This window comes from Hippoglossus hippoglossus, chromosome 15, assembly GCF_009819705.1.
Source record: "Hippoglossus hippoglossus isolate fHipHip1 chromosome 15, fHipHip1.pri, whole genome shotgun sequence".
In the NCBI taxonomy this organism is placed as follows: Eukaryota; Metazoa; Chordata; class Actinopteri; order Pleuronectiformes; family Pleuronectidae; genus Hippoglossus; species Hippoglossus hippoglossus.
The window spans coordinates 17,547,609-17,566,556 of NC_047165.1; the positions used below are offsets into that span (position 1 = coordinate 17,547,609).

The window sequence follows — 18,948 nt, forward strand, 5'->3', positions numbered from 1 at the left end:
TAGTATGTGAGATTTGTTGCTCAAGAACTTTGGATTGTTGGGCAGGTAAAGCTGTTAATCAGAAAAAATCGCCCTGAAAGATTAATATATTTTCTCACATTTTATAAGATAAATAATTTTTTGGATTCCCAATCTACCTATTAATCAATTAGAAAATTATGAATTTTAAAACTTAAAGGTGCTGTTTCATGATTTCTTGTTAAATTGTATACCTGAGGTCTAACAACTTAGTCTATTTTCTTCCCCCATGGACACTTTTATCTATTAAAATTAATTATTGTTTACATTGGTGTTTACTGGCTTTATTCTTACACTGCTGGGTGTATTCCTGCATGTCTTTGCACGTCTTTACAAGTCTTGGCACATAACTTCCACCAGCTGTCACCCAGCAAAATACCATAAAACAAAAGACAAAAAAAACCCACACCTCCACAGTGATACTAGGGCACAGCATACCTTTAATAATTCATTTTACTTCAATGTCTTTGTGCCATTGTTAGTTTAACATTACTCCTTTTCAACATCCTTTGCATTGAATTGAGAGTTTTTGTGACAAGAACATTCCCATTCCTCCATTCTTTCTTATCTCTGTTTGTTTCCCACTGTATCTGAAACTCTCCCTTTCAACTGCTCTCTCTGTGAAGGGCCCTCAGCAGGAGTGAGGATAGCACTGGCCCCGCTTATCTCTCTGAAATGTCACTGTGCAGATCCAAGCGTCTCTTTCCCTTCAGCCAGCGTGTGACTCATTGACAAAGCATGGCCTAAATTAACTGTATTGATTTGGTCGGACGGATAAATCTTCTGTAGAATGTGTGTTGCTGAGTGACTGTGTGTGTGCGCGCGTGTGCGTGTGTGTGTGTGTGTGTGCGCGTGCGCGCGTCCCCGCGTCCCCTTCAAGTCTTTGTGTGTCTGTTTATGAGTGTTGGATAGGAAGGGCTGCAGAGTGTGTGTGTTGGAGATGTAGGTCACGGTGCCGTCTCTGTTTGAACAGTACAGTAAACTTGGCAGATTTCCCTAAGATGTGATAGAGTGAGCCTTACTCTCTCTCACTCTCCCTCACTCTCTCACTCACTCTCTCGTCTGTCATCCTGTGGTATGTGAAAACACCTTATCTACTCACACTGTCTCTGCCGGGACTTTTCCCGGAAGTCATTCCCTCTGGCAGCTAAGATCCACACACACACACACACACACACACACACACACACCACTGCATGTCATCATGCATCTCAAATGAAACCATCAACTGCATGCCACGCCTCCGCAGCGCTCCCACCGAAGCTCGTAACACCAGTGTACAGAGGAGGCTCGCTGTGATGGGAGTTGGCGCGCTACCTCGCGGCCCAGCTGTAGGTTTGGCGCTGAGGCAGAGCGCTGTCTGTGAACATCACTTGATGGATTGATTGAGGTGGATGTTGGGGATGTCTCTGCTGGAGTTTCCAACCCATCTGCTGCCTCTTATCCCAGTTTTCCACAGATGGAACAAATTCACGGCCTCTTCGGGGAATTGTTCGAGACCAGTCGGTCGTACAGAAGAGGAGTTGTAACAATCCTGTGTCTAATAAATCATGTGGAGTTTAGCTCAGATGAAGAAAGAATGATTCATGAACTCAGGCTATGTATAATGTCATAATCATTGACCCCTGAATACTCGTTTCGATTGATAAATTCAGTGTTAGTTCTTGAAATGTGAAACATCTTGTGTCAGTCTAGAACTCAAATATATAAAACAAAGGAGAGAAAAGCATCAAATCCTGACTTTTGAGAAACTGAAACGGGGATATTTTCCATTTTTGCTTGATCAACTCTCATTAAAGATTTGGGTACGGTTTCAGTTATTATAGCTTTTTTAACATCTGTGAAAGGTGTTCCAGAGAGTTGTTTGAGCTGTTTGGGATCAATTGGGTCACAGGACTTTGTTTTCTTCTTTTTAATATGCAATCTCAGTGCTGGTAGCGTATCAAACTAGACCACTGACAATTAGACTTGGAGGTAATTGGGATACATTCGTAGCTCCTCAATCAGAAGATGTACTTACTCCTGACAAAGGATTAGATGGGCTTGTGCTTTCTTTTTCTTTTTTCATCAAGTGAGAGGACCACAAAATCATTCTTACTGCTCAACGCCAACGCCATCTCCTACTGCAAATTTTCAGAACAAACTCAGATTGCAAGATTTCTATTCGTATTTATTGGATTACGAATAAAAAAAACCTTAGGTCACTGTGAGATAGGCTGCAAACTTCAGTCCACGATTATCACCTAGAAAAAAACCCAAGAACAAAATAAGTTGTGATTAGATTTCAAATCTATGTGGGGAAATGAAGCGAGATGGTTGCCACATCAGCTGAAGTGGCACAAATTGAGGTTAAGAGGTGAGGTTTCATCCCAAGTGAGACATTTAACCCTGATGCAGTGAAGTAGAAATCAATCATCTGGCAGGTATAGTGTCGCCCCTGGAGCCCGCCTGTAAATTTCTTTCCCACAGTGTATTTACAGCTGAAAGAAAGGCCAATGTGTCTGTGACCTGTAATACACTGTGTCCATGAAAAAAATATTACCCTCCCCGGAGGATTCCCCGAAGACCCCATCGATCGTCTCTGCTGGCAGACCTGGTGGGAAATTAAAAACAAAAGCATGGTGGACAAAAAATATAACACTGGAGCGTTGTCATTGTTTCCTTATTTCTTATTATTTTAACCAGTCAACTCAAGTGTAACAACCTTTAGCTTATGACTTGTGTTCGCATAAATGTGTGGATCTATAAGGGATAAGTGAACCCATACATAAGTGGTTTATAATGAGCCGTCAGTGCAAGAGATCTGTATGACATTTGCAAGAAAGGGTGACAGATGTTGGGCAGATGTGAAGGTTCAACATGTTCAGTCACTTTAGAGAAACATTGCATGAACTGCTTTGATCAGATTTATGTTCATCTCATTGCTGTTGGGAAAGTCCTTGTTCCCTGGGAACATAACGACATCACCCCTCTCTCAGCTCACTCCAGCGACCTCAGAGACGCACTGACCTTGTGAGAGGGTTTGAAAGGACTGGAAGTGTCTGTGTGTTTTTAATGGAAATCTGCAACTGTCCATCATTGGATGCGTCAGTGGACCATTGTGTGACAACATTTTAATGGTGGTTGTAGTTTACATTACATCTTGCTATTGCGTCCTGTGTTGTTGCTAATGTTTTAGTGATTTTCTTATCAGAATAGTGATGGTTTTATCAGCGTATCAACGGTATCTTCTTACTTTTCACTATAGTGTGTTGTATGATGACACACCTGATACCGCATATTTATTTTGGTACTTAACTACCTTGCATGCAACGGTAGATGGGATTTTTGTTATGCTTACACAGCTTGATGTGGTCCTCATCCTCACCCTGAAAAGGTGCCTGTCATTTTGTGACCCAGTGTTTAGATTCTGGAGGACGGCCGGTGGTCTCTAACCTCTCCAAGCTGTTTGAAATGGCCCTGCATGCTCGCCCATTACATTTATTCAGAATGAGTATTATTAGCTGGGCTTATATCTGCAAAATAATAGGTTTCCACGTGAGCCTTGTGACGTGTTGTAAACTGCCTTGCTATGTTAGTTATTTTTCCACTATTTATTTATTTTGTTTGTATTTTTGTGTTTCTTTGCATAAAAGAAGATCAGACTTTGAGATTTAAGGCAAGGGGGCATTTAAGGCAAACGTATTCATCCTTGTCCCACCCTGCCACAGCCTCACTAGATGTCTCGTTTGACCTGCACCTCTGCCTCTCTGTCTCGCTGCGTCTTTTTTTTCTTTTTCTGCTGCCTGTCTGTCAGCTCGTGCCACCTGCTGCTGAGGCAGAGGTGATGAAGAGATGCACAGGCAGCAGGAGGACGGGAGCGGTGGGATGAGGAGGGTCAGAGATGGAGGGATTACCCTTGGCTCATCTTCAACAGGCTTCTTGATTAAACATTAGTGAAAGATCCCTTTTTACTTGGCTCCAGTCCTGCCAGAGGCCATGAACGAATGAACGAACGCGCACGCACGCACGCACGCACGCACGCACGCACACACACACACACTATCCCGCAGGTGTAGGTATGTTCAATCGACTCCAGTGATGAACCGTTCCTTATGATCACAAAGCCTGACATGATAACATTGTGCAGATGAGGGCCTGGCTTGATAAACTATGGAGATGGCTACTGATGTTCATTGTGTTGGTTTAGCGAACAGGAAGTGAAGATGGAGCAGCCAATGAGACTCCTCCTGTGTCTCAATAAAAATGTTCTAATCAGCAGCAATCAAAAGAGCTGTGTGAACGTAACTGGAATAAAAAGTGTCTTTACATTGTCGTTTTGGAATGCAAGATTTGGATAAAGATGATCATATTTGCACTGCTACCCTATTCTCATTGAAGCTGTGGCTGCCCAGTGAATATATAGCATTAAAAAGTGTAAGAGTAAAAAGTAAATGTCTGCAGAAGTTAAGTAAACATTTCAGTAAAATATTTTTTATATATTTATATATATATATTTTTTTTTTGCAGACTTGCTAAAACAGATTGTATTTTCTGTGTTCAAGAGAATATAATATTAGTGTTTAGTAAATGTTCAGCAATTTTGTGTCAAATTTTTTATTATAATTTCTTTATATTTCATTATTTGCTAAATTAAAAACAATATAATATCACCATCCTGATTATCAGCATCAGCCATTGGAAAAACCCATATCAGTCGACCACTTGTAACAATTTGAAACAGAAACATGCACCTCTAGCTAACGGCAATGTGACTCCATGCTTCTGATTTAATTTATTTCCTCTTTCCTGCCTTTGCATATCATGACCATATCGCCTCTCACAAATACTGTGACTGTGTCACAATAAAATAGAATTGAGTTGATTTGTGACTCATGTTTAGTGAAAGTCACTCTACCCATTTCCTCCAGTGACATGTGGGTAACTGGAGCAGAAAACGTGTCCACATGAGGGAAATAAAAGATTCAAGTGTGCGTGAGGATGTGTGTGCAGCACATCGTGTCTTGTTTGGGATACGTGTCTCACTGAGCTGATTGAATATGACTGTGTGTTTGTGTGTGTGTCAGTGTGTCAGATTAGTCACTAATGAGAAAAGGGATTTTCTCCGCGTTGGGTCTGATACTTTTACGACAAAATAGTTCACAGTAAGCCATTAGTGTCTAAACACCACATTCCTCCACACGGCTAAGTGGTTGCTATGGTGCACACTTAATGAACGGAAAAAGCAGTAAAATGTTAACAGCAGCCCAATCCTAACCCTCTGTCATTTACTTTCCCCCCTTTCTCCCTTTTTTTCCACCCTCTCCGTTCCAGTTCTGTCCATCCAGGCTGCTGCCATCCAGTTCACCAAGGAGCCCAAGTCCCAGGATGCCTTGCATGGCCGCAGCGCCATGCTACGCTGCGAGGTCAGCGATCCGGCCGACATCAGCTACGGCTGGCTCCACAATGGCCAGCGCCTGGAGAACAGCGAGAGGCTCTTCCAGGAGGGCAGCAACCTCAAGTTCACAGCGGTGGATCGTCAGCTGGACGCAGGAAACTTTGAGTGCGTCGTAGAAAACGCGGCCACGGGAGAGACACTCCACTCCACCAATGCCTCCTTCAATATCAAGTGTGAGTGTTTCATTTCAAGCCTCATTCTGAAAAAGAAAAATAGCCCCTTTGATTTCCTGAGTGAAAATTTGCCAGCTGACAGGGTTTCATAATGGCAAACAAGGATGTGCGTCCAGTTTCTGGATCAAAAACGCAAAACAAAAGTGGCAGTATACAATGACAGGTAGTATGAGCTGAAGGAATGTTTCCACCTTGTTGCCTTGTTCTTTGTGGCTTCATCTCCCTCTCTCCAAAGGAAACTGGATATGTGTGCCACCCAGCATGTGTTTCTTGTTGCTTGTACTGTTTTTTTTTTTCTTTTTTCTGCGTTGTGTAACACTCTTTTCCCGTATACGCTCAAAAGGCTTTTGTTTGGAAACTACTCAACAGAGTCATTTACCTTCTAGCTATATAATTATTTAGGTTAAGATTAACACTGCCCTTCTTTGCTGCAGGCTTTTCAGTCAGTCATTTCCTTTACGTTTTTGTCGAGGCACACTAGTATCTTGATTTTTTTTTTCCAAATCCAAAGCTCAGTGACCCTCTCCAAGTTTCAGGGGAAGCCATGGGAATTCTGCACAAGGTTGTTTAGGATAAATAAGAACCTTGTTTGTGTATTGTGGAAGGCCCTCAGGTACCAGTTGTTACTGAAAAGCCTTTGTGTCCTGCAAACACTGAGTTATAGTGATGGCCGTCAAAAACAAAAAGCAAAGCGGTTTGAAAAATGGCTCCATCTGGAATATGTTGTCCTCTCTCCGTTCAGCCGGGAGGTTTTGTCTTTGCGGTGCTGTTGCTAGTTCAAAGGCTGATTACAAGAACAGATGAGTGTCCGGACCTCCTCGTAGCAAACTGGGAGATAAACAGAGAGGGCCAGACAGAAGGAGAGAGCTGAGGTTTAACCCTTCCTCTTATGATGCGCCTCCACCAGCGGATGTTTGTGGTTTCTGATGTTGAGCACCGAATCTGAACAGTTTAGAAGAAGAACATGAGTTTTACAAAACCTCATCTGATCTGAAGGGAACTGATTTTATGTGTTGCAATTAAACAAGATCCTGTGCGTCGGCCAAGTCCAACTGACATACTCCTACAGATTAAAAAGAAAAGAAAAACAAGTCAGACATGAAACACCAGTTCTTAAGAGCTGACCCAGAATAAACTGCATTATCTGCCAGGTCATTAGCATTCCCACGCGTTGGAAAGACAGGCCTGTTTTTATTGGAAAGAAGGTGCTGTATTCACTTTATAAAAGTATTTTTCTTTTTCTCGTTGCACTCATTAAATCACGGAATTATGTTTATGTAAGCTGTAAAATGTACATTTATCCCATACATGAAGACAAGAGTGTCAAAATCTATTCTGGTAACAAAGTGCGACTTGATCACAAACCTGCTGCAAGAGCTGAGCCAAGTTCTAGACACGCATGCGCGCGCACACACACACACACACAATAACAATATAATCATCTTACTCGTTTTTGGCTTTAGTGCAATAATCTGTATTTTATATTAGTAAATTACTGTGTACTGTAAAAGATGCACCCACAGATAACTATCACTGTAATTATCCACTTATTTTTAATTAGCGTGATATATTGTCATATATTCTGCACTTTGGGCTTTAGTTCATCTTTCAGCTCCTTACAATCTCACAGTTTTGGTCGTCTTTCATCACTGTGTGGGGTTCATTCATAGATACAGCTTCAGGTTGCCACAATACAATATAAATAGAAACACAGGAATATTAACTAGTATTGACTGCTTTTGATCAGCATGATTCTTTCCATAGATAAAATCATTCATATGATTGCTGTTGCTTTGTTTTTTGCAGCCAAATCATGAACATTTGTTTATGCCCACACTGAGCCTGCACGTCACTCACCAGCATTAAACTCGGTATATCCAAGTGTAAACTAGCGCTAGCACTCAGTAGTGCGCTCGCTCTGCCAAGGCCCAACAGTCTCCCTATGAAGCCACATTTAAATTCACCAGATACATTTTCCTATCTCAAAATCTGAAAGATAGTAAAAACAGTCCTGAATCCGTCCCCTGATCCAGGTCTGCACCAATATTTAATGAGTTTTTCTTTGGGCCATGTCCTACCACTCCAATTTCATGGAAATCGGTTGAGTAGTATTTGCATAATCCTGTTGGCTAACTTACAAACAAACACAGCTGAAAACATAAATTCCTTGCCGGAGGTATTAATGCTATATCAGACAGACTGCTCTTATAAATTCGGGTGCAAGTTTTCGTTTGTTGTGTAGCAGCAAATATGTCAAAGTCGGTTTCTCCATCTTTATCTGAGGGCGACCAGCTGTTGATGTGTCTCTTTGCAAATGCACATTAAGCACAGAACCTGATGCTGGACATGCTGTGACTACACATTTTTCAGATATGACAATGGTATGTACAAGCAGACATGAGCAGCAGATGCATTGCCGAGAGGCAGATGTTCACGCATGTACTGTTTGTAATCCATCAAACATCAGTCTGGAGATTATCAGTGAGATTGTTGCGGTAGCCTTGTGTTATCAGTTTGATAAGAATACAGCAACTTGAGCGGATTCCAAAGACATGTAAGATGAGAAACAACGATATATATATGTTCCAGGATCAAACACACAAGGTTCAGTAGCACGCAGTAGTAAATCATCTCTAATCACTTTCGTACACTCTGTCTATCTGTGTGTATCAACCCCGTTTGTCGGCCTGTTGTAATGCACTGGCTGTTTGTCTCTGGATCACTTTAGGTGGATCAGATCGTATTATGACAGATGTTCTCATATTTCCCCAACATACATTTAACGGGCAATAAAGTCGCATGCGGTTTTAAAGCGAAGACCCCCTTGGCAATAATCCTGTATGTGCGTTCGCTCATGTGTGTGCTAGTTTGCGTGTGTAGTAGTTAATGTGGGTTGTGAGGAGGGGGGTGGGATGGGGGGTATTCCATATGTACTGTACATAGACTGTACCGGAGTAGCTTTTACCCCCTCCCCCCTCTGCAGAGAGAGAGAGAGTTAATTTGTCTTTCTCTCAAGGGTGGGTGGTCAAATCCTGCCAGTCGAGAGTTATTCAGAGTAATTATCTCCCCTCTGTTTAGTCCAATAGTGGTTTTAGCCCCCCTCCATCCCTTTGTCCCAGCCGGTCACTAGGCATCAGTGGCGAGGGCCGCGTCCAGCAGAGGCGTGGGGGCTCAGGCATCACCATTGTCACAGCGCGTTTGTTGGTCCTGGAGGTGACGCTTGGCTTGACTCTCAATAATAATCTGTAACAAGATGAAGGCCGACAGTGTTTTGAAGTCCATTGACTCAGCTTGTAAGAAGAAGGTAATGACACTGCAGAAACACAGGCAGGCAGAATTTCCTCTGTTTAAACTTTCAAATCGCAGAGCTACGTGCAGACGAGAGCGTGCCCACATACACACACACACATACACACACACACACGCCATCCTGATTTAATCACACAGCTTGTGTCCTTAACCTACATTTGTTCAGCAGATGCATTTTATAGCATCCTCGCTGATGGCTAGCTCAGCTGTACTTTTTCTCGGAATCACTTCAACTTTTTTTTTTCTTCATCCTGTCATCTGCGAGGTGAAAAATGCAGCTCCTCGTGCCTAATGACCCCGGCTCCATCCCTCAGCCTCTCCCCTGCGGAGTGACTTTGCTCCAGTGTCAGTTTCTTTCCTTCCCTCCTTTCTTCCTCCTCTATCTGTCATGTTACAGCAGCAGCATCATCTCTGAATCGCCACAGTTTGCAGCGGGGCCCTTTGACCTCTGTCAGCCGCAGCTGATAAAATCTGACACATCGTCTCACAAGGCGTGCTGGGCTCGTCACGCATTTCCCAGGACCTTTTTTTTTAAACAAAGTTTACAATATGAAACCACTATACCACATGTTTTAGTTATTTTCATACCCATATGGTGCTGCCAGTCAAATCATACCCACAGCACTTGCCTGGATAACACTATCCACCCTGCCTCTTCTCCATGGCAACAAATCAGCTCATTGAGTGAAACAGACAGACACACACACACACACACACACACACACACACACAGCCGCCTTTTGGCACACTGAGGGATGAGCGGTCCAAGCATCTGCCTTGACAATATCCTCGCAATTCATCTGTTATCATCCGTGTGTTGATGGAGCTTCCTGTTCTGTCTTCAACATAATAATTATACTCCCCTAATTACGGCGTTAGCTGCCAGGCCCGCTCCAACACTTAGTCATGCATTCTGAGAAGGATTACAGGCAAGTATTTGCCACTAATAGGTTATGAAAGAGTGCCTTCTGTTTGTCGAGCGGACAGCTGGAGAAACCTGAAACTGTGAATAGAGCTACGAGCAGGGCAAAGGTTTAGAATGTGTCACTGTCAGGGAATCCAGGTCAAATTGGAAATTAAATTTAAAAAACAAGAATAGGTTTAAACCTGCTGGAGGAAAGAATATGTCAGCAGGGTAGAACTTTCGAAAACAAAGTCACGAGGCAGTTTGTGTTAAGAAGTGCACCTTGTTGTGTCTGAATACATGAAGGGGTCACATCAGTCAAACTGTGTGTCTGCTACAGTGATGACTTTTTCACATTTTATATAGTTCTTTTTTTTCCTTAATCTCTTCAGCATTGCTTTCCTATTACGTTACTCACCCACTACTTTACGATCTTATTTCAGACACATGCTGGGTTTTTTTCAACCATGACAGACTTACTCAACTCAAAGATTATGTACAGAATATAATTTTGAATTTCAGTCTCAGCCCTTGGGGTTGACACTTTGTCACCACCTGAAACTGGAAACGCCCACCTGTTTCTCAGGCAGGTTGAAACTAATTCTACAATTTCATTTGCAGATGACTGTTTGTCGTTGTGCTGCAGATGATAATTGTTCCATCAAACTTTTCTCACCCTCCTCCGCCTCCTTGGTGACTCACTAATAGCAGGTCTGTCTGAGTGTCTGGCCCCATGTCCCCATAGCGCTGGATGGCCTTCATCACAACCTCCTCCTCCTCCTCACTAACTTAATGGAGCTATTGACTGGAATGGCCTTGAGTGAGACACACTAACAATTAGTAACCTGTGTTGAACTGCCATGTGCACACATGCTCTCATGCTGAGGGGCACAACATCATTAAGTGTGTTTCACTCCTCACCAAACCATACATGCACAAACACTCTAACACACACCAATATTAGCACACACTTGTTCAGTGTAGCACACACATTCTCAGTTGTCGGGGCATCTGTGTTGAGATGAAGCTAATGAGCGGTGCCTGGCTCAGATGGGGATATAAGCCAGAGGGATGTAGGCCGCGTTACCGTAGAGACGACTTCCCATGATCCTCCATTGTGCAGAGAACTGCTGGGTTCCTGTTTAATTCACTGTGACAGGTTTTCCTCTAGCGCCCCCTCTGACCTCAAAGGGGTGCTGCCCCCCCGCTCTCTCTCCACAACTGTTTTAGGGGCAGGCTCATGACATGCATATTTCATAGGTTCCGAGATGCAGCCACACTATCAGTCATAGGAATGGAGCTCAACATGAGGGAATGACACACACACACACACACACACACACACACACACACACACACACACACACACACACACACACACACACACACACACACACAGGCACCTTACTAAAAACCCCATTGACTCGTGTATAATCCAGGGAAACCCAAACAAACATGCTCGCTCACTGGTCGCATCCTTATTCCCATGTAACCACACAGCGTGTAGAGTTACTGTGTGCTACAACCACTGCTTACATATCATCACAAAAATAACAATTAGCCCTTGTTCTCATTCAGTGTAAACTCTAAGTATTTGTATAGTCAACACACACAGCAGGGTGAAGGGGAATCCCCACAAGGTACACTGCGCCTGTACTGAGGCTGCACACAGCTTTGGTCTCTCTAAATCACTCCTAGATATTTCTTTATTTGAGAGACTAAAGTGTGCATCTAGCACATATATCTCTCTCTCTCTCTCTGCCTATAACAAAAAAGGTCCTCACAGTTGAATTTATTGAAAGAGGGGATGAAATACCTCAGTACATCATGGGATACATATATACTTGTCTACCTTGGACAAACCTTGACAAATGGTATTATGTTTCCCTTCTTTTGAAAAACGATTGGACATTTCTTGACATGCTATATGTATTATAAATGTCCCCGTGTGCTGGGTCACTTCCTGAATGGGGAAAGCACGCAGCTCACCTCATTTCTCACTGCACCGTGCTGCATTCAGGGGACAGCTGTCGCCATCTGTTTTCTTGATTTGTTCTCTTGTTCATCCATCAGTCAGACTCCATCGATCGGGTTTTACATTACACCAATATTCAAGCATTTTATTGACTAAGAAGTGAATACGATAACTAAAATAGAAACATGTTCCCTTCTTCCCGTGTTTATTGGCTGCTCTGACAGCAGAGTAGTCGTTTTAACAGAGTCAGTCCATGGGCTGTCCATTAAACGTCCATAAAAATCAGTGTAAAGGCCCAGCTCGCTCTTGTGAGTGTAAAAGAGTGGAATGCTGATGTAAGCTGACCTGCGGTCGCTCCCTGCTCCGTCTCTCTGGTCCTGAGTCACTGTGCTGTTGTACCCATTAGCATTGTCGTCGTGTGTCCTGCGAGGACAGATGACAGGACAACCACTTAACTCAATATTTCCTCCTGTCCTTCTCCTCAGTTATTCCTCTTGTCCTCATGCGCTCCGTCCCTCCTCCCGCTGACAGTCGCCTCTGTTTTTGTTTCTCTGCAGGGCTGGAAAGCGGTGGCGTGACCCTGAAGGAGCCCAGCTCCGAAGGAGAGATCGAGAGCTCTGTGTTGGTCACGTTGCGCTGTCATATCGATGGACACCCACGGTGAGTCTCCTCCCTCTCTCACCTTGAGTTCAGAGTTCACGGGGTTAAGGATCATGGTGAAGACTGTACTGTAAAATGATTACAGGCCCTTTTCTTCTCATGCCCTTTGCATCTCATCTTCTTTTGCTCCATTAGTCATCGTGTTTCGAGATTTTTTCTTCTTCTCCTGAACCTCTCTCACGCCTGACCTCTTATTTTCCTCTGCCTCTCAGGCCGACCTGCCAGTGGTTTAAAGATGGCGTGAAGCTAACGGAAAAGAGCCACCAGATCAACAACAAGGAGAGGACGCTCACCGTCAAGAGCGCCAGTCCAGATGACAACGGCCTGTACTACTGCTGTGCCAAGAATGCAGCCGGACACGTCTGCAGCAACAGCAACTTCACTCTCAACATCATAGGTGTGTGATTCTTGGTTGATTTCACACACTGTTTTCAGACATGACCTCCGGAGGATGTCCGCACAATTGGGTCTGGACTTTCTCTGGTGGTTGCCTTTCACACATGAACAATGCAGCAGGAAATTTTCCGCTCAGACACATTCACAAGAAGAAATCTCTGGAGCGTTCAGGTGAGGGCTGGTGCGGCAGGCAGGGGCAGGATGTAACATATAAATTCTGCTGTGGAGATCATGCTTTTTTTGTTTACCTCGATGCTAGCGTTAGCCCGTATCACTAAAACCTTTTAGTCTTGACATCTTCGTCTGTGTCCTTCATAATTGGCAATGCTTTTACATCCTGAGATATTTGTATTGTTAGTTTAGTTATTCATTTCTGCATGAGGTGCATGTTAGATCAAAACCCCCACTCTCTTGTGTTGAATCCTTCAGAGAATCTCCTGCTGTTTTCTCACATGAGCTAATTTGGACAAGTGTGAAATCAAAATTTCTTTTTTTTTTTTTTGAAACGACAAGTAACCATTTGCTTATATTACATTTCTGTCAAATTAAATAATAAACCAACAGTTTGTATTTTGAGCTTTAAGTGAACTTTCCTCATTTCCTCACCTGCCAGGAAACGTGTTGAAAGGAGGGGATGTAAAGTCTATAAGTGGTGAGAGCGAGAGCAGGAAGACGAAGTGATAGAGTTCCTAATGTGATTACCAGTGAGTGTGTTAGTGTCTTCCTCCTCCGCCACCCACACAGACAAGAAACAACATCATAAACATCTACGCAAACAAACGTCAGCTCCCTCAGTAGCAGTGTCCTTCTGCTGATTCGTCTCTGTTACTTTAGCTTTCGCAGACGGCGTGTTAGGAGACATGTTTGTTTTTCCTGCAGGCTCTCGACACGGCTTCTGCTGTTTACTCTGCGTGTGTGTGAGAGCCCCTGCGTATTATCCCCTCAGCACACCACACAGCAAGTACAGCATATACTGTACAGCAGCACATCTGTGCAAGAAACCTGATGCCCTGTTCCACTCTAATTAGCCACCTGCAGCACACACACACACAGACACACAGACACGCTAGGTTAGCACCTGGGTGGAGGAAGAATGGGTAATTGTTGAGTTTCCAGTTACCCCGTTGCCACCCTCCACTCTTCTATAGGTCCTCACCTCGAGGACAGGCTGACAGATTTCGACAGCTCTTCAATGCACGGTCACAGCTCTTTAAGTTGAGGCCTTTCCACCAACTTCCTGGGTGGGCCAGGTGTGCTCCGACTGCACGCTTTTCTTTTCCCTCACCAACCAGTGGCCACGTCCTAATACTGCTACTGGCACCATACCTCCATTAGCCGTGCAGATTTGAAATACTCACACGCATAAACCTGGATTAGGGGTATTTTCGTGTTCTCGTTCCTTTATTGAGCTCAACGCCCTTCAGCTTTGTATTTTGAGTATAACAATGTCTTGAAATCTGTGCGGTAATTACTACTCCTTTGGTTAGGCTGTACCAAATCTCTGGTTTAAGCAGGTCAGAGCAGCCTAGTCCACTATTAACAAGGGGCGATTTGAGGCTGGCAGAGTAGAACAAATGTGAATACTGTGCAGAAGAATTTTCTCACAAAAATTGGAAAAACTCCATTGCAAAAAATGACCCCAGTTTCTTGGAGAAAAGTGACTTAATGTAGAGGAGAGAGAGAGAGATGATTTCCTGTGTGTGATTCTACGACCCAGGAGGTAAAAGGGAAAGAGATAATAGGTCCTGATAAGCTGAAGGGTCCGGTCACTGACCTCATTAAGTTTCCCCGGGGCCCCTGAGGCGTTGACACACACCGCCACCTGAAGGCTGCCTGCTCACCGGCCCTGCGCTGCTGTTGGCAGGTTTTAATAAAGGCCCAGAGTAAATATGTGCAATGCATGAGTATCCACGCAGATGCAACTTGATGGTCTAATAATGCTTGCAGATGTAATCATGCACATGTTTGTCTACCTCTCTAACAGATAAGAGTTTTCCACGCCCAGTGGTGACCCCGGAGGACCAAGTGGTGTTGAGGAACGAGGAGGCCATGTTCCACTGCCAGTTCACTGCTGTGCCGGCCCCCACTTTGGAGTGGTACCACGAAAATGAGCCGCTGGCAAACAAATCTCGGTACGTTCAGAGATGAAGCCTCCTCCTCTTTCTCATTGTGCATCTGACTGCCCCAGTTCTTCCTCTCACTCCGTTTTCTCGGACTCCCGGCTCCCATCAACTCCCTCTCATCCTGCCTCCACTCCATTCCCTCTCCGCACTGACCATTATATAAGTTTCAGCTTCGGGTACTGCTTTGAACCCAATGAGGTGGAACATCAGGCTCTCTGCTCTGTGTGGTTTTTCAACTCGGGTTTAAGACGAATTGCACATTAAGGAATGTTATTACTGGAACAGAGCACTGTAAAGTTTCTGTGCGGTCGACTATACATCACTGGAGCGCAGACTTTCTCTGCAGCCTATCACAGACGCCTCTGCAGCTCTCCAGTGTTCAAGCACGGAGTGGAAAAACCCCTGCAGCTACAGTCGGCTTACCGGGCGCGTACCCTGTAAACACATAAGCACCAGATAATAACCAATTTCTATACTTCTATACATTGTGCCAAGCTCACCCTCAGGGTTCATAGCACCTCACACTTATACGTAGTCACACTCCACAATGAGAGTGAGGGCCTAGTTCTTAGATTTTGTGAATTGATTATTGTGCTCACAAAGCGAGGGAGGCGAAGGATTCCAATATCAATAGTTAGTCACTTGTGTAATGAGGCTGTCAGAGGTGGGTTTGTTTCACCAAGGCAGTGATGACTCAGCATAAGCATGATATAAAAACACCCACCACTCAGGCTGTTTCTGCGGTGGTGTTCTGTGCGATTTGGAGCTGATTACAAAGGCAGAGGAATGTCAGATATCATCTGTAATGCACCTGCACTGTTCAGACCCTCCCTCCTCCAGATTATGTGTGAATATTATCGTAGACAGATAAACTCTGCCCCACGGCTCAAAACAACTCTGGAGGCCAAAAATGTGAAAATTCCTCTTTGTAGGATCCATGTAGCTGTAAAGATTATTTCCTTTTTCTAAAAGCAATTCTCTTTGTTGATTAGGTTTGGTGGTTATTTTAAACAGTGTCCTCAGAGGTATGTTCTACTGGAAACATACACAAGCTCCCAAAGTTGACTTCCCTCCTTCTATTGGACAGAGAAGTAGAATAGATGACACAGAAATATCATCTTTCCTCACAGAATCCACGACAGAGACATTTAGCTGCTTTTTGAAATTCTTCTCAGGAATTACACAGCTGCCAAACTGCATCCAACAGTACCTTTAAGTATTCCTCTCTGCTTTACATATTTACCTAATACATCATACATAAGCTTTCTTATGACATATAATAATGATGAGCTGTTGGTTTGTCCGGCCTGTAAAGCTGTTTAGTCCTTATCTGTCATCCCTGGAGCTGGCTTAAGGTCAGTCTTTAATTATTGCTCATCCTGTCCGTCTCTGCTGGCACTGATGCTCCCCTCAGCCTGCCAGAGGTCGGCCCTCAGGATGAGCCTCTTAAAACCGAGGACTTTTTACCATTAACCATGTAGGACAGATTATTTTGTGTTCTGTAGACAATTACTTATAATTTAGTTAAGACAACTTAGAGCAGCAGAATTCTGATAACATCCGGTAATATGCCAAGAGCTGGTCTCTCAGTTTGAGAGCAGGACTTTTTGATTTCACGTTCAAATGTTATGTTCTCACTCAAACTCCTTTGCTCGCACTCAAATCCCCGCTTGTGCTTGGATTTGCTCTGCTTGTGATCAAACTGTGCGCTTGCACTCAGATATTTTGTTGCTTGGACAGATTTCCTGCGCTCCAGGTTCTTCTCACGCAGCGTTCTGTGCACATGTTGAACGTCTGCTCTCAGATTTCATCTTGGATTCTTTTGTGCAACCAGTCTTTCAAAAGTCCCCAACCAATAGAAAGCCAGGTGTAGTGTTGACGAATGAAAATGCCCCCGCCCTTGTTGTGGGTGCATTAGCTTTACAATAAGAGGTTCCTGCACTCCCGCCTTCTGCTGCTTTTTTATTACTAGTCTAAATGTGATGTGAATGTAAATAACATGTGACTCATATTGTTTGTTGGCCAGTGGTTCAGATTTCTAAACTGTTTGATCTGTTTCCTCTCCACAGAGTCGTTCTCCTGTCCAATGGCACAGTGCTGATCACACAGGTCAAGCCCAGGAACACAGGGACCTACAAATGTGTCGGCCACGGCCTCAGCGGGTCCCAGGTTACTTTGGAGGCCTCTCTCCTCATAGCTGGTACGTACACACACACACACACACACACACACACACACACACACACACACACACACACACACACACACACACACACACACACACACACACACACACACACACACACACACACACACACACACACACACACAGCTGTGGTGGTGTAATCTGAGTGTGACAGGGGCATTGGGGTTACATATTTATCCAAACTCATTCCATATCATTCTGCTCCCCCCCACTTCTTCTTCTCCTGGTTCTTTCACTTAGAGCCAGATCTCTCCGATGATAATCACATCCTCTTATTGACATCCGCCCCAGCTGTATCCAACAGACAGACAGACAGACAGACAGACAGACAGACAGACAGACAGACAGACAGACAGACAGACAGACAGACAGACAGACAGACAGACACACACACTCACTCTGCTGGAGCTTTTTCCTGCGTCTCCTCCATACGATTTCCTCCATTAGTCCAGCTGTTTGCCAAGGATGTTTAGCTCAACAAGCTTCCCCCAAAGTGTAACAGTACCTGGCTGAGCAAGCAGCAAAGTAACATCCCATCATGACTCAAATAAGCAAACAAGCAGCGTCAGTATGAGGTTGGTTAATGTCATTAGAGCTGCCCCATTGATTTCCCTCCAACACTAGTTGAAATTTTGCTTGCATTGTCATGTGGAATAAATCACTCCAAACTGAAATCAAACCATCAGAAGTAACAAATACTGGAGCACATACCTCCATCAAGGCCAAACAGTCCCCTTCAATCCAATTATTCCATGATGTTAAAGAAAGTGGGGAAAAGAGATTCTGCATCCGGCTCCACAACAATATTTAAAGGGTTCATCCTTGACCCATACCACATTCTACAACCAAGTGTCAAGGTTATCTGTGCTGTAGTATTTGCATAATCTTGCTTACAAACAAACAAACAAACATACAAACCAACCAACAAACAGACAGGGGTGAAAACCTCCTCTGCAGAGAAAATAGCTTTTAAATGGCTGCTTGAGCTTAAAGCAAGAACAAGCTGTAGTATCTTCTCATCTTACTAATCAGCCAGCATTTTGCAATGCAAGTGCATGCAAGTCAAATATTTTGGATAAGCTCAGGGCTGGAATTTCTATGCGTTTCAGTGTCCCAAACACTTTTATTCCCCTCACACCAGCCCCCTTTCCCCCCAAGGGTTTTGGATTAAAGAGGTACAACTGTATCTGCAGTTTTAACCCAGTGAACCACAGCTCCATTTAAATACCTTAATTCACTTAATCTGATGGTAATCCCCGCAGGCATTATAGGGGGATTGTGTCACAGCAGAATTCAGCATTTAGGGACAAGTTTAAACAGTCACTCCATCATTGCACCACTTCATTCATTGAGCTGCCCCCCCCAACCCCACCCTCACCAGCTCAATTTCGCTTTCATCTGCTGAGAAATGTGTGTTTTCTCCTGTTGCCTGTAATTGATTTAGATCTTAGACTCAAAGAAGGTCAGAGCCACTGACCAGCTTTCAGAGCGATGTTGGCCAATACAGTATTAATGACTTCCATTTGAGACACACACACACACACACACACACACACACACACACACACACACACACACACACACACACACACACAGTATTAGACCTCACTGTAGTGGGAGGTCTTCTGATTCTTTGGACTAGAGATCACATTCCACTTTCTGTATAAGGGCTGACAGTTTTGATATGACCCGCCTCACAAAGGCCCTTGTTAATTCCCATACCAAGAAGAACCTATATACTCAGTTC

General features: G+C 44.0%; 1 protein-coding gene and 1 long non-coding RNA gene across 3 annotated transcripts in view; one reads left to right on the forward strand and one right to left on the reverse strand.

Annotated features, from left to right (window-relative positions):
* ptk7b (protein tyrosine kinase 7b) overlaps window positions 1-18,948 on the forward strand; it is a 79,315-nt gene that overhangs the window by 48,647 nt on the left and 11,720 nt on the right. For both annotated transcript variants that reach the window (XM_034608740.1, XM_034608741.1), the window contains exons 2-6: window positions 5,332-5,628; window positions 12,374-12,476; window positions 12,689-12,873; window positions 14,857-15,004; window positions 17,065-17,195. In XM_034608740.1, the coding sequence (XP_034464631.1) occupies window positions 5,332-5,628; window positions 12,374-12,476; window positions 12,689-12,873; window positions 14,857-15,004; window positions 17,065-17,195 (864 nt within the window). The remainder of the gene's footprint in view (window positions 1-5,331; window positions 5,629-12,373; window positions 12,477-12,688; window positions 12,874-14,856; window positions 15,005-17,064; window positions 17,196-18,948) is intronic.
* LOC117775525 lies at window positions 14,361-18,557 on the reverse strand. The gene is made up of 3 exons (XR_004616287.1): window positions 18,542-18,557; window positions 17,040-17,047; window positions 14,361-14,847 (listed from the first exon to the last, which is right to left on the reverse strand). It is a non-coding gene; the product is annotated as an uncharacterized LOC117775525 (long non-coding RNA).